This window comes from Lathamus discolor, chromosome 20, assembly GCF_037157495.1.
Source record: "Lathamus discolor isolate bLatDis1 chromosome 20, bLatDis1.hap1, whole genome shotgun sequence".
In the NCBI taxonomy this organism is placed as follows: Eukaryota; Metazoa; Chordata; class Aves; order Psittaciformes; family Psittacidae; genus Lathamus; species Lathamus discolor.
This window is the reverse complement of record NC_088903.1, coordinates 4743840-4757450: the sequence shown is the minus strand read 5'-3', so window position 1 is coordinate 4757450 and position 13611 is coordinate 4743840. Positions and strand designations below refer to the sequence as shown.

The 13611-nt window shown below is 64.2% G+C and overlaps 2 protein-coding genes across 2 annotated transcripts; both read right to left on the bottom strand.

Moving 5' to 3' along the window:
* Window positions 1-3275: 3275 nt before the first annotated feature.
* Window positions 3276-7333, bottom strand: DHX58 (DExH-box helicase 58). The gene is made up of 12 exons (XM_065699130.1): window positions 7089-7333; window positions 6807-7008; window positions 6509-6699; window positions 6210-6326; window positions 5891-6017; window positions 5630-5812; window positions 5297-5553; window positions 5039-5188; window positions 4755-4916; window positions 4306-4496; window positions 4030-4126; window positions 3276-3831 (listed from the first exon to the last, which is right to left on the bottom strand). Exons 1-12 carry the CDS (start codon window positions 7254-7256, stop codon window positions 3652-3654), a joined length of 2025 nt encoding a protein of 674 aa, XP_065555202.1. The 5' UTR covers window positions 7257-7333; the 3' UTR covers window positions 3276-3651.
* A 159-nt stretch (window positions 7334-7492) lies between these two features.
* KAT2A (lysine acetyltransferase 2A) lies at window positions 7493-13347 on the bottom strand. Its single transcript, XM_065699129.1, has 18 exons — window positions 13084-13347; window positions 12617-12740; window positions 12389-12534; window positions 12053-12142; window positions 11725-11906; window positions 11253-11444; window positions 11055-11161; window positions 10849-10956; window positions 10639-10775; window positions 10318-10526; window positions 10113-10239; window positions 9755-9865; window positions 9527-9670; window positions 9338-9452; window positions 9194-9230; window positions 9031-9094; window positions 8785-8869; window positions 7493-8572 (listed from the first exon to the last, which is right to left on the bottom strand). Exons 1-18 carry the CDS (start codon window positions 13330-13332, stop codon window positions 8379-8381), a joined length of 2421 nt encoding a protein of 806 aa, XP_065555201.1. The 5' UTR covers window positions 13333-13347; the 3' UTR covers window positions 7493-8378.
* Window positions 13348-13611: the final 264 nt, after the last annotated feature.

Here is a 13611-nt window from a genome sequence, read left to right as displayed (position 1 = left end):
CAAGACAACTCCCAGGGGAATCAGTAGATGGGCAGCGTTGGTTGTGGGGCTGATGGGGCTGAGCAAGACGGGGACATCCCCGCACGCTTTGCGGGCGCCCGCACTCCTGGCAATGGGAAGAGGAGGTTCTGGCTGTCAGGATCCAGTTCCTCCAGGATGAGCAGTTTCCAGCAGGCTGGAATTTCCCCTGGTACAGAACGGGAGGCTCCAATTGTCTCAGCAAAGGTCACCCCTGGGGCTGACGTGCTCCTGGGCTCCAGCAGAGACACCACGCGACAGCAAGAGCTTCAGATGTGCCTGGGAAGCAAAATTCAGGCCCTCATCCTGCTGCTGTAGGAGCTGCATCCATGTGGGACCAGAGCCAGCGGGGCAGGATGGACTCCCTGGGGTCAGAACCCCCCAGCCCTTGGGTACCCGCAGTCCACCCAGGGCATCCGTTGAGAGGGATGCGCAGGGATCCTGCTTTGGCTGCTCCGCACCCTCCTTGCTGCAGACCTGGACTTCATTTTGAGTTTCAATCTGTCTGCTTTTATCTTCAAGCCCTCAGTTCTTATTATCCCTGCACTAAAGAGCCCTTTAATACCCGGCAGTTCTCTCCCCGGGAAGGTACTCGCGCGCTGTAATCAAGTCACATCTCAGGCTACTTTTCGATAAGCTAAACAGATTGAGTTCTAAGTCTCTGCTAAACACCCAGCCTCGGGAAAGGGCCAATCCGCGCCGCTGCCAAGCCGAGCGGAGCCGGAGGCTTTTTCAGCTGGTGCATTGAAAGGTGAATTGCTGCTTCCTGATGCACTGGTGATAAATGAAATGGGATGTATAAAAATAAATCACGGCATTGCCCGCGCTCTGGTCTGTGAGCACATGGCTGCCGGAGCCTTAGGGGGCTGCCGGGGCTGTGCCCGTCCCCACACCATCACCTTCATCCCACTTTTGCCAGCCAAAGCCACTGCAGGAGCTGTTTGCTGTGGGGCTGATGGTGCCTGGCTCCACTTACAGGCAGGGAGTTATGATGGCCGGGAACGTAGGTGCCTCAGGGAGCTGAGATAAGCAAAGATGTTCCGAGCCACAGACTTAGATCCAGAGGCTGCTGGCAGGGGGTATCTCAGTGTGTAAGAACCGGTCCAGCAGCCCTCTCTAATGCCTGGCTGTGGACAGGGCGATTGGAGTGATGAAGTGGGGCCTCAGCCTGGTTTGAGCACAGAAGCCAAACCAGTGCTGCCAGGACATCTGCCATGCTCCATGGAGGCACAGCCACACTGTGCCATGGGGAAGGGAGCAGGGGGGCACAGGGCCCCCAAGCCAGAGGTCTGACCCGTGGCAGGGGGACAAGTGATGCAAAGCAAAGACACTGCCAAGTGCGTGGAGGGAGCCTGCTGGGAGTGGGCTGGGGATGCGCTTGGGCAGTCCCATGACCTGCAGACCTCATCAGACACAGAATTCCAGCCTCCCTGAGTCCCTGTGGCTCTGAAAGCAGGTTATCGGTGCACTCCAGACCTGATCGATGCAGGAGAGATCGGAATGGCTGATCAGAGGGGAGCAACCACCACCGCCTCTGCCCGGGCTGAGGGATGCAGGGATAGAGTGCTGGGAGGAGGTGGATTAATGGGGTCACGGGGATGCTCATCCCCGCACCCTCACACAGCCTGGGGACTCGGCCACATGAGGCCAGCTCTGAAGGACACCAGCTCTGAAGGACACCAGCTCTGAAGGATGCTGGCTCTGAAGGACACCAGCCAAGGTCACAGCAGTGATCGCTGCAGCTCAGCTGCTCCCTGCTGCCAGACCCAAGGTGACCGAGCTCCTGGGAAGCCGAAGCCAGATGGGGCTGGCATCGAAGCAAAGATGCACAGGGAGGAACAAGGCTGGATGCAGACTCACTTGCAAAACCTGCAGAGCCCTGCAGAGTGCTGCTGTCCTGGCCCTGTAACCCCTGGGGTCGGGGGCACCCCCTCAAAATGGGTGAGTTTGGATCAACATTGCCAAAATGCTGGGTTTGAGCAACCAGATCTGGGGTTTTTCACCAAATCCACCCAGGCTGGTGAAGAGCTCGCACCACCCAGAGCTGCAGGCACCCATCAGGTTAAAGCGCAGCCTGGATTCTCCGTGCGCAAATCAGGGCAATTTGAGTTTAGCAAAACGATCTGGGGTCCCTGCAGGAGGGATTCTGCCTGGGGAGAGGCAGGAGAGGCCATCTGAGCCCATAGAGAGCTACAAATAACTCAAACGGCCTCATTACCCACTTTCTGATGAACGGGAGGTTGGTTTCATGTTTCCCCCGGGGCTACCACCACCTGAAACTGGGCTAAGCCCCATTACGGGCAGGAGCCACACGCCTGCTCCAGGCTCGTCCTTCCAGGACGGAAGTGCGCGGTGCTGCGGGGCTGCTGCGAGGGTCCTGCCCCGAGAGGGGACCGGTTCGGGACACGGATCCCACCCGAGCATCCCGGTGCCGCTGCGCCCATGGGGACCGGTGGAAAAGGTCCCTGTGCCCGGTGGGCTGGGCTGGGAGCACCGACAGACCGAGGCCCCCGGAGCAGGAGGCCCCCGGGCCGGGGCCGGCACCGGACCCCTCGGGGAAGGGACGCGCACGGAGCGGCGGCACCGGCCGAGCCTCCCCCCGATAGCACCGCCGGGCATCGCCCTCACTCCGTGGCCGGGCCGGGGCTTCCCTCTAGCGACCGCCGGCGGGAGAGCATCGGGGGGGACTCGGAACCCGGGACCCCCCGATCCGGGGGGCTCAGCCCCAGCAGCGCTTTCATTTAGGAAGCTCTTCCCTGTGAGGGTGCTGAGGCGCTGGCACAGGGTGCCCAGAGAAGCTGTGGCTGCCCCATCCCTGGCAGTGCTCAAGGCCAGGTTGGACACAGGGGCTTGGAGCAAGCTGCTCCAGTGGAAGGGGTCCCTGCGCATGGCAGGGGTTGGAGCTGGAGGAGCTTTAAGGGCCCAACACAAACCAGGCTGGGATGCTGTCATTTCTGCCTGAAGGTCAAGTCCAAGCGCGGCTCTGGCTGCGATCCCGCAGGGCTGAGCTGCCCTGGAGGGACCGAGCCTTGTCCTGGGGCCCCTGGAAGGTTCAGTCTTCAGGAGGGTGCGGTGGGTCCGCAGGGACGGGGAGGACTGGGGCAGCCCCACACAGGCGGCTCCAGGCACTCACAGGCGCCTTACTGAGGTCCCGTGTGCGGGCAGCATGGGGGGATCTGTTTCTCCACCCGACAATGGGGTGGCCCCATAGGGACTTGCCTGCATACAGCAGAGGAGTGAAGCTGCCAACTCTTCCCTTGTTCCGGCTCACACACATCTTTAACGAGAACCATCAAATTCACAGAGCAGGCTGGAGGCTGCCAAAGCAAAGCTGGGCCACGGCCCTGGCAGGGTTGTGGAGACAGCCCCAGAGCCCGGCAGTGCTGGGGGGCAGGAGCGGAAGGCAGCAGCATGGAGAGCAGCCACCAGCGGGTAGGGAAGGGTTTGGGAGCTTTCCCATCTCAGGGTCCCATCCTTTCTGTGTGGGCGCAGCAAAGTCTCCTCCTGCAGTCACAGGCTCCGGCAAAGGGATGTGCTGCAGTGGCTCAGTCCAGTGAGGAAAAGAGGAGCAAGCTGTGGCTTGGGATGGAGACTCCAGTGCCGAAGGTGACGGGAAAGGGAGCAGAGCCCGTGCTAGAAGGACTGTCCACAGGTGTTGGAGCAGTACTCCAGATAGTCAAACTCCTCGATAGGGAATGTCACAGCGCTCCATTTCTTGTACCTCCTCTTCTCAGCTGGTGTCTCCACCACGAAGTTCTTGATGCAGAGGATGGGCAGCTTCACCTGCCGGTAGAGCATCTCCATTCCCCAGTCCTGTGTGGGCAGGGAGAGGACCGTCACGCAGCCGGCAGGGGGTACCTCCCCTTTGGGGACAGGGGCCCATGTCCACATCCCACGTGTGCAGCACACACATCACACGGGAATGCGCAGAAGGGACCCACAGCTCCATTCATCAGCCAGGAGCTGGGGCACAAGCTGCCCCACCAGCTCCCATGGTATTGCAGCACTCACCTGGCTGCACCCACCACATGCGATGCGGCAGCCCGGCTCCCAGTCTTTGAAAGTCCTCTGGAACTGGATTTTCCCTGAGGAAACTCTGTAATGCAACCTGCAGGGAAAGGACCGAAAGATACCCTCAGGATAATGGTCCAGGGGACAGAAACAGGCAGCCACATGCGCTCTGAACCCCCCCTGGACCGGTGTCCCGAAGACGGAGCTGGCAGCAGGGTCCTGCCCATCCTGGATGGGGGGAGCAGCAGCTCATCCCTACCAGCACCCAGCTCCTACCCAAAGCTGGGGCTGACGTTGACGTGGTGTATGCCCTCCACGGTGCGGATGTCGCTGCCGCGGCACACCGCCACGCCGCAGTTGATGCAGTAAAGGTGAACAGTGTCCGGGTCGTGCTGCTGCTGCCTCTCACTGATCCTGGCCTTCTTCATCAGCCAGCTGGCAACGGCAGCCTGCTGCAGCTCCCTGATCTGCAGAGGACACGGGAGGGTCAGCGCGGGGCTATGGGCACAGGCAGCAAGAGACATGGCTGCAGGCAGATGCAGTGTCTCAGAGAGCACGAGGAGCAGGGCAGGATGGGCAGACACTGCTCCATGCACATCTCCTTATCACATCCCAAGGGAAGAGCAGGACACTGAAACCAGAGCCCAGGGAGCTGTGCCCAAGCAGCAGACACAGGCAGGAGCTGCCTGTCCCTCCTGGTGCTCAGGGCAGCGCCCAGCACGCACCTTGAGGCGGTATTCCTGCTCCGGCATGGCTTGCACCGCTCTGATCGCCCTCTCCATCAGCTCCATGAGCTCCTCATTGAGCAGCTCACGGGAGATCTCTCTGCTGTTGGCTTTGGCAAGGACAAAGTAGACGCTGTTCTCAGCACGGGCACGGCCCCGAGCCTGCAGGAGAAGGGCAAGATGCTGCAGTTGGCAGAGGGACATGGCTGGAACCTTCCCTCACCCCCTCACCATGTCCTCCCACGGGGCCAGCTAGAGCATCCGGAGGGAGCCCATGCGGGTACCTGCATCATGGCGATCTCATTGGTCATCAGCCCGTAGCGGACCACGATGTTGCACTCGGGGATATCCAGGCCCTCCTCAGCCACGCTGGTGGAGAAGAGCAGGTTGAGGGTTCCATTGCGGAACAGCTTGATCACGTCCTGCTGCTCGCTCTGCGGGGAGACCGTGGTGATGCTTCAGCAGCTGCGCGGGGCTCCGCGTCCCTGCATCACCCGCAGCGTGCAGAGGGGTCGGTCCCATCCTTCCCCCCCTCTGCTCACCTGTGTCATGGGCCTGGTCTGGCTGCTGTAGCCGGCACCGGTGAGGACGGCGGCGCGGATGTGCGGCCCGCAGAGCGCAGCCGTGTCCTGCAGCCAGCTGAGCAGGCTGTGCGCGCTCTGACGGGTCTTGGTGAACACGATGCCGCGAGAAGCACCCAGGGGCTGGAAGTGCTCCCGCAGGATCGCCTCCAGCTTGTCCAGCCTGGGGTTCTGGTAGCGCTGGTCCCCAGCGAGCGCCTGCAAGGTCGCCCTGTTCTCTGTTCAGGTGAGCATGGTGTCAGCAGGCTCCCCAAGCCCAAATGCAGCACCAACCCCTCCAAACCCCTCCGTCACCCTCAAACGTGGCGCTGAGGAACTGCTCGGTGGGGTCCTTCGTGTCCTTCTGGGTGTCATAGAACTGCTGGAGGCACTGGAAGGCGTCGACCATCCGCACCGTGTCGTTGATCAGCAAAGCATCGTTGTACTTGCGCAGATGCAGCGCGCACACCCGCGTCCGGCGGCAAAGCCTCTCTGCCGCTGGGGAGGGCCGGGCACCGCAGTCACAGCCTGGCCCTGCACCACCGGCCCTGCTCCACCTCACCCGCACCACCTCACCTCTGTTCTCCAGCTCCACGATGCGCTGCTCGTAAACCTGCGTGCCAAAGTCCTGCGGCAGGCTGGGAATCTCCATGTGCTGCTGGATCTGCTCCATCACCTCCTTCAGCCGCTCGCCAAAGGGGTCCTGAAAGCAGAGAGGGGTTCAGGACCTGAGGAACTGGGGAGGTTGCTCCTCTGGACAGCCTCGGGGCACAGCCTGGGGTTAGGAGCTGACTGCATGGCACCCCTGCACCAAAGCTCTGGGTCAGCCGGTTCCTCACCCTGGCCTGAGCTAAACGGATGGAGGGACATGGTCCCGGTGCTCAGCATCCCTCACCTGCGCTCTCTCCTGGCACAGGTCGTACTGCTTCCTGGGCTGCGGGACATAGCTCTGCACTTGCTGCGCCTCCTCCTGTGCCGACGTGATTATCTCCGTGTCCAGGTTGGCGCAGAGCTGAGGGAGTGAGACCCTGCTTCCAGCCCCGAGCCCACCGCCCGGGGTGGTTTGGGGATGCCCTCCCCAGGCTACCCAGGGCCTGCACACCAAGTTATCAACACCCACCCCAAGGAACACCCGCTGCAGCCCAGAGGAAGCTGTGCCGGGGCCGCTGCACCCCATCTTGACGCAGGACCTACCTGCAGGATGTGCTGCACAGCCCCCTCAAAGGAGGTTGCCCCCCCAGTGCCAGGCGATGCCGTCAGACCCAGGACCTGCGGCAGGTCCTGCTGCCCGCCGAGCTTGCGCTGGAGGTAATTCACCATGATTTTGTTGTAGACGGCTTCCTTGTGCGTGTGGTGGCACTCGTCGATGACCAGCAGTGAGAAATCTGCGCCGGGCAAAGGCAGGCGTTGGGGTGAGCGGAGCAGGAGCCACCGGGCAGTGGTGAAGGCTGAACCAGGGCAGTCGCAGCGGGATGCAGGGTCCAGCACCCACCCGTCAGCTCCAGGCGCGCATCCTCCTCGGTGCTGCCCAGCGCGTTCTGCAGGATCTGGGCCGTGCAGATGACCACGTCGCTCTGCCTCACCACGCTGGCAAAGAACACCTTGTGGCTGCTGTCCCCACTGACGGCCGTCACCCTGAACGCGTCCTGCAGCACCTGGAACTCGTTCTTGGCGTGCTGCTCCACCAAGTGCACCTGCACCCGCGACACCCGGCTCAGACCCGGCCCGTGGGCACCGCGGTGGCACGGGGCAGGGGAGCGGGCCCGGGGGGCACCTTGTTGACCAGCACCGCCACCCTCCCGTCCCGTCGGCTCTCCAGGTGCCGCCGGCAGACGTGCACGGCAGCGCGGGTCTTGCCAGCGCCCGTGGGCAGCCACACGATGCAGTTGCGGCCGCCAAGGGCCGGGGCCACCGCGTCCCGCTGGTACCCGCGCAGCTCCATGGGGCGGCCGCTGGCACCGGGGCCGCAGTCCGGAAGCGAAACTCGGGGCAGAGCCGCCCCAAACCCCCCCCCCCCCCAGCCGCGCTACCGGCACCGGGGCCGGGCTGAGCTGAACAGAAACCGAAACCGAGCGGAGCTCCCGCAGCCGCGCCCCGGCAATCCCCAAGTCGCTTTCTCCATCCTGGGCTGGCCCCGTCGGCTCCCCCCCCCCCCCCCCCCGTCAGCCGCGGCTCTGGGCCTGCACAAGGACGTTTATTTAAAAAAACAAACCCAAAACAAACCAAAAATCACGGGGGGGGGGGGGGGGGGCAGGGTCCCACCCCGGAGCGGGGCGGAGCAGCACCAGCCCCCAGCCAGCGCTGACAACGCAAGGGACGAGGCAGCAGGGGAGCAAGCGGGGGGGGGGGACCGACGGGCCAGACGACAACTCGGGGCTGGGGTCGGGGTTTCCCCAGCCCAGCACCCAGAGAGGGGGCAGCAAGAGGGGATGGGAGCAGGAACTGACCCCCATGCCGCGGGGGAACGACACAGCAGAGCCGGGGTGCCAGAACCCAGCACGCCAGTGGGCAGCAGAAGCAGACAGGGAGGGCTGTGCAGGCAGGGAGGGGGCTGTAGACACTGCAGCTGAGCCCCTGGCTGGAGCAGAGGCAGGGAAAGAGCCGACAGAGGCAGCAGGAGCTGGGGGGGGGCAAGGACAGAGCATCCCCTCACAGCATGACCCTGGCCCACGAGCAGCATCTCTGCCTGCAGGCCAAGGCGGGCAGGGCTGAGCCCCACCATACATTCAACAAGACGGGCAGGGGCTGCCTGTGCGTGGACAGAACCAGAAACCCAAAGCACTTGTGTGCCCCTGCCCTGGGGAGGAGAGCCAGGGCAGCAGAAGGCACGACCCTGGGGAGGAGGGAAGCACCAGTGCCAGGAAGCAGGAGCTCAGCACTGCCCCTGCCAGAGCCTTTGAGAGGCAGCAGCTTGGGGATCCAAGCCCCTGATGCCCCAAGGGAAGACCACTCACAGCACCAAAACCTCCAGCAGCCCCTGCCCGCAGCACAGGGCTGGGTCCCCACAGGCAGCCCTGTCCCTCCCATGGGGAGCCGGTGCCGAGGGGGGTCAGGGCCAGCTCCCCTACTTGTCGATGAGCCCCCCTTCCTTGAGCTTGAAGTAGAAGAACTTCTCGAGGGTGTTGGCACACTTGCAGTAGTCGCTGTCGGGCGGGTTGTACTCGCGGCAGTTGGTGATGATGCGCTGCAGGTCGGCGATGAACAGCTTCTTAGTGACGTAGTAGCGGTTCTTCAGGCGCTCGGTCATGGTCTTCAGGTCTGGGAGTGGGGAAGGGTCAAGTCCCCCTGGCCCCTGCGGTCCCCAGCCATGGAGCTGGACACCAACCCCAAGTCCCGACTCGCCCTCCTCTCTTCTGCACTGTCCTGGGACTCCCATTGCCCCAGTGATGATGCTCCAGCACGGACCACACAACGGAGGGGGTCCAATCCTCCCTCCACCATCCTGCCCGGCTCTGGGCACAACCACCTACCGATGGGGAAGCGGATGATCTCGTAGTAGTCCGGCGCCTCCGACTTCTTCACCGGCTCCATGAAGGGCCATGCACTGGGATGGGTCTGGAGATAGGGCAGAAGGAAAGATACAGGAGTGAGTGCAGGCAGCTCCTGCTTGCTCCAGCACAAGGGGGTCCTGCTCCCTGCAGGCCTGGTTCAGCCCATCTGAGGGCACAGCCCAGGACAGCCTGGCTCTGGAGCAGAGGGTCCCCTCCTGCCCGCACCTTGATCTGGGCCAGGAGGTTCTTCAGGGTGTTGTAGAGCTGGTCCGGATCCTTCAGCTCTTTCCTGCAGGACAAAACCAGTGCCCAGGGTGGGCGGTCTCATTCCATCCCAGCGCAGGAGCAAGGAGCAGCCCGAGCCAAGCCCCCGCAGCCCAGCACTCACCCCTTCTCCTTCCCCAGTGGTTTCCATCCTGTTTCTCCTGGAAGACAAGTGTCAGCATCACCACACCCGCCCCACACCCGCAGGTAGGGCAGGATGGAGCCCTCCTGCCCTAGCCCTTCCCTACCAGACAGGGGCAGGACTCACGGATGCCGGGGACGCTCTCAATGGGGATCTGCCGCACGCCCTCCTTGAAGCAGGTCAGACCAGGGTAGACCTTGCGGATCTGCGCTTGCTTCCTCTCGATCAGCTTCTTGATGATCTGCAGGGGGAAAAGGGGAGGTTCAAGGGATGGATGCTGAGGGCCAGCACCTCTCCCCTGCCCGCAGGATGTACCTCCTTCTGCTTCTTGATGATGTGCGAGAGCTCCGTGTAGGGGATGCGGGGATTCAGCTCACACTCCATCAGGGTCGCTCCCTCGTAGTCCTTGATATAGCCCAGGTAGCGGCTCTTGGGGACCTTGATGTCCTTGGAAAAGCCCTAGGAGAGACCAGGCAAATGGGGGGGGGGGTGGGTGTGGGGGGCAGGAGGGCCGGGGGAAGCCACCTCAGGGGGGGAGCTCACCTGCTTCTTGAAGTAGCCAATGGCATACTCGTCTGCATAGGTGAGGAAGTAGAGGATGTTGTGCTTGATGTGGTACTCCTTCAGGTGGTTCATCAGGTGGGTCCCATAGCCCTGGGGAAGAGAGAGGGACCCCGTCCATCAGATGGGGGACACAGAGCCCCCGTCCCAGCCATAGACTCAGGCTACTGGAAGATGTCCCAGAGCAATCCCTGCCGCTCGGAACTGGCCAGTGCTGAGGGGGTCTGGCTACCTGAGGGTCTGCAACACCCCTGGGCTCTAACAGTGACACCTCCCTGAGACCCCACAGGGCTGCCGGGGACCCCCCTGCTGTGCCCATCAAACGCCTCCCCACTCTCACCTTCACTTGCTCGTTGGATGTGACAGCACAGAAGACGATCTCCGTGAAGCCCTGCGTGGGGAACATGCGGAAGCAGATCCCACCGATCACCCGTCCATCCTTGATCAGCGCCAGGGTCTTGTGCTTCCTGTGGGCAGCACGGCCGAGGGTGAGAGGGGACCCCCAGTGCCAGGCCCCCCCCATACCCCCCCCCCCAGCCACGCACGGGTCAAAGACGAGGCGAGTGATGTACTCCTTGGGCATGCGGGGCAGCTGGTGCGAGAAGACGTTCTGCAGCCCCACCAGCCACATCAGGATCTTCTTGTTGGACTTCTGCGAGAGCGAGTTGCCGATGACGTGGAACTCGATGATGCCGCGGCGCTCCTCCAGCCGCGCCGTCTCGTCCCGCGCCGCGTTCGCCGACAGCAGGCTGGTCTGGGGGGGCATGCGGGGCTCACTGCCTCCACCACCCTCTCCATAGGGAGAGCCTGACCCCAGAGAGCAGCTCCGCAAGCCCGGTGCTGCCTCATCATCCCCCAGCCTGTACCTCAGGGCCCAGCATGGCAGCAGGGTCCGTGATGGTGAGCATGACCTCGTTCACCAGCTCCATGGGGATGTCGCCCATGACACGGATGCGCTTGGCATCTTCCAGCGTCAGGCTCTCGGGCAGCTTCCGCTTCTCCCCTGCGGAGAGGAGCAGAGGGCATGTCCAGCACGAGGAGGGACCAAGGGAGGTCCCTGCTTGCACTGGTCATACCTGGCAGGGGCTCCGGGGTGCTGGCGTCCATGCTCGCAGCAGAGCTGCTGTTGCTGAGCTTCTTGCTGAAGAGCGGAGCAGTGGGCACGGCCACGGTGCTGACCGCGGCTGGAAGAGACCAACGATGCCCGTGAGCGCCAGGACTCATCACACCCGGCCACCAGCACACCCTCGGCCCTGTGTCCGGGACGGCTGCTCCCCGATACCTGGGCGAGAAACCATCTGAGCCCCCTCCGCAGCCGGCACGGTGAAATCAGCCTCCCAGATGGGAGAGTTCTCGCCATAGATCTCCTCCTCCAGCATGGACAGGAACCTGGCAGGGAGCAGCGCATCGGCCGCGCTCAGTGTGCGAGGAGGAGACCCTCCCCTGCAGCACCGCAGCCATCCCCACAGCGGGCACCTACTTGGGGAAATGGGTGAGGATCAGCGTCCGCTTCTCCGGCACCAGCTTGTCCTTCTCCACCCGGAACTTCTCCAGCAGCTGCCGGCGGGTGACCGTGAAGATGGATTTCAGGAGGCTGCGCCCGAAGACGTGCGTGGTCTCGTAGCGGGGAAGGCTGTCGCAGCTCTGCGGCACGTGGCAGTAGCACAGCCACCTAGGAGACAGGAACACGCTCCAGGGTCGGGGCTGGGACCAGCATCCCCGGAGCCCTGCATCCCTCCTGGGACAGCACTGCTGAAAGCAGGGAGGAGAAGAGCAGGCGCCTGGGGGGGTCACAGATAACGTGGTCTGGAAGCAGTGTCCCACTGGATGCCTGCTCTCCAAATGGACCAGCAACCCAGGAGAGTGAAGAGAGGCGACAACGCCAGGAGTCAGGGCTCAGCCCCGTGCAGGGGAGGAAGGAGGAGGAGGCTCAGCCCCTCTCCCACCTTCACCTTGTGTAGTTGACCTTGTAGGTGGCCACATCGTCGTTCTGCGAGCGCTGCCGGAACTGGGATGGAGTCTCCAGCTTCCAGTAGTTGAGGCAGAGCAGGAACATCTTGGAGAGCTCGTACATGGTCTGCCGCTCCTTGGGCGGCAAGTGGCTGAACTTGTACTGGACGAAGTTCAGGACTCCCTGGGAGAGGAAGGGGTGATGGAAGGGCACCGGGTGCTGCACCCAACCCTGCGTGCTGCTAACCCAAAGAGGGATTGGGCCATGCAAGAGCAGCAAACCACAGGACCAGTCCCCAGTGCAAGGCAGGAGCCTGACAGCAGCCTCACCTGCTCAATGTTTGGTTTCTCAAAGGGGGGGCTCCCCAGGGACCCCTCGACCACAGGCTGGCTCATCTGCAGGATGCACTTCCGCAGGAGCTGCGGGGACACCATGGGACACGGTTACTGAAGCCCCAGGAACGGGTCCACCTCCGATGATGCCCATTTCTTCCCCAGAAACCTCCCCCCCGCCGAGGAATTCAAGGCTGGGGAGCCATCATTCCCAGCACAGGGCCGGTATTTCAGGTCCTGGTGGGACACCCACAGCCAGACCCCAGCTCCCCGGCAATGCCAAGGGACCCCTGCCCAAGCCCCTCCATGAGCAGTGCCCAGCCCCAGACGCACCTTGAACAGGTAGAAATACACCTGCTTGGTGTCCGTGTCCTCCTCCTTGTGCACCGACATGAAGAGGTTTTCCACATCCACCACCATGCCCAGCAGCCGGTTGATCTCCTCCTCCGAGACGTTCTCCAGGTGGGACACATGGTCTGCTGTGGTGAGAGCAGGATGGGGGGGTCAGCACTGCTCCCCCTGCACCGAGGGGTCCCCGGCAGCATAGCGGGGGTTCGTTACCCAGCGCGTGGCTGCAGCTCCGGCACGGCTCGCTCAGGTTGGTCACCGGCTGCTGCAGGTCCATGCGGGGGGCGGTGGGCGGGTTGGGGTTCTTCCAGCCATTGCACTTGCAGGCGTCGTTGGCCTGGGATGAGGGACAAGGAGGAGCCGTCACACGGCGGCCACACGACCGCCCCTGCAAAGCTTCCTCCACCCGTCCCTATCGGCCCACCCCAGCTCCCCTCAGCACCCACCCTGCAGGACCCAGCACCTGAACGCCCTCTCCCACCTGCCCCGCGGGCATCCCATGGATGCCCTTACCCAACCCAGCACCCTCCTCCCGCAGCCCCTGCCCATGCACGGCCCGGCGCCCTCCTCCTGCCCCCCATGCACATCCTTGCAGCCTCCCTCCTGCATCCCCCGACCCATGCACGTCCCCGTACCCCCCCCCCCCCCCGCCTCCCGTGCCCCGGCGCCGCTCTCCGCACCTTGCAGGCCGAGAACACCCCCAGCTTCTCCAGCTTCTTGCCGCGGGGGAACCCGCGCACCTGCGCCTTGCGCTGGCTCGCCCGCTGCTGCTGGCTCAGCCCGGGCCGCGCCGGGTCGCTGGACCCCGCCGCCGCCGCCGCCGCCGCTCCGCTCCCGGCCCCTCCGCTCCCCGTGGCCGCCGCCGCCGCCGCCGCCGCTCCCGGGCCCGGCGGGGGCCGCCCGGGCTGCGCGGCCTCCGGCTCCGCCATGCCGGGCCCGGCGTGCGCTCCGCGCTCACTGCGCCTGCGCGCCGGGCACGCCGGGATCCGTAGTCCGCCGCTGCCGGGAGGGGGAAGCGGATCCGGGGCTCCCGGGGCCGGTTCACGCCGCCCGCAGCCCCGGGCCGGGGCCGGGCTCCGCGGGGGTTCTGTGGGCGGCGTGAACCGGACACGGAGGATCGGGCTCCGGGCGCGGCGGGGACCGATTACCCCGAGAGCCCCTCCCGGGGCGAGCCCAGCGGGGCGGGGCCATCGCTACCCGGAGGAGCA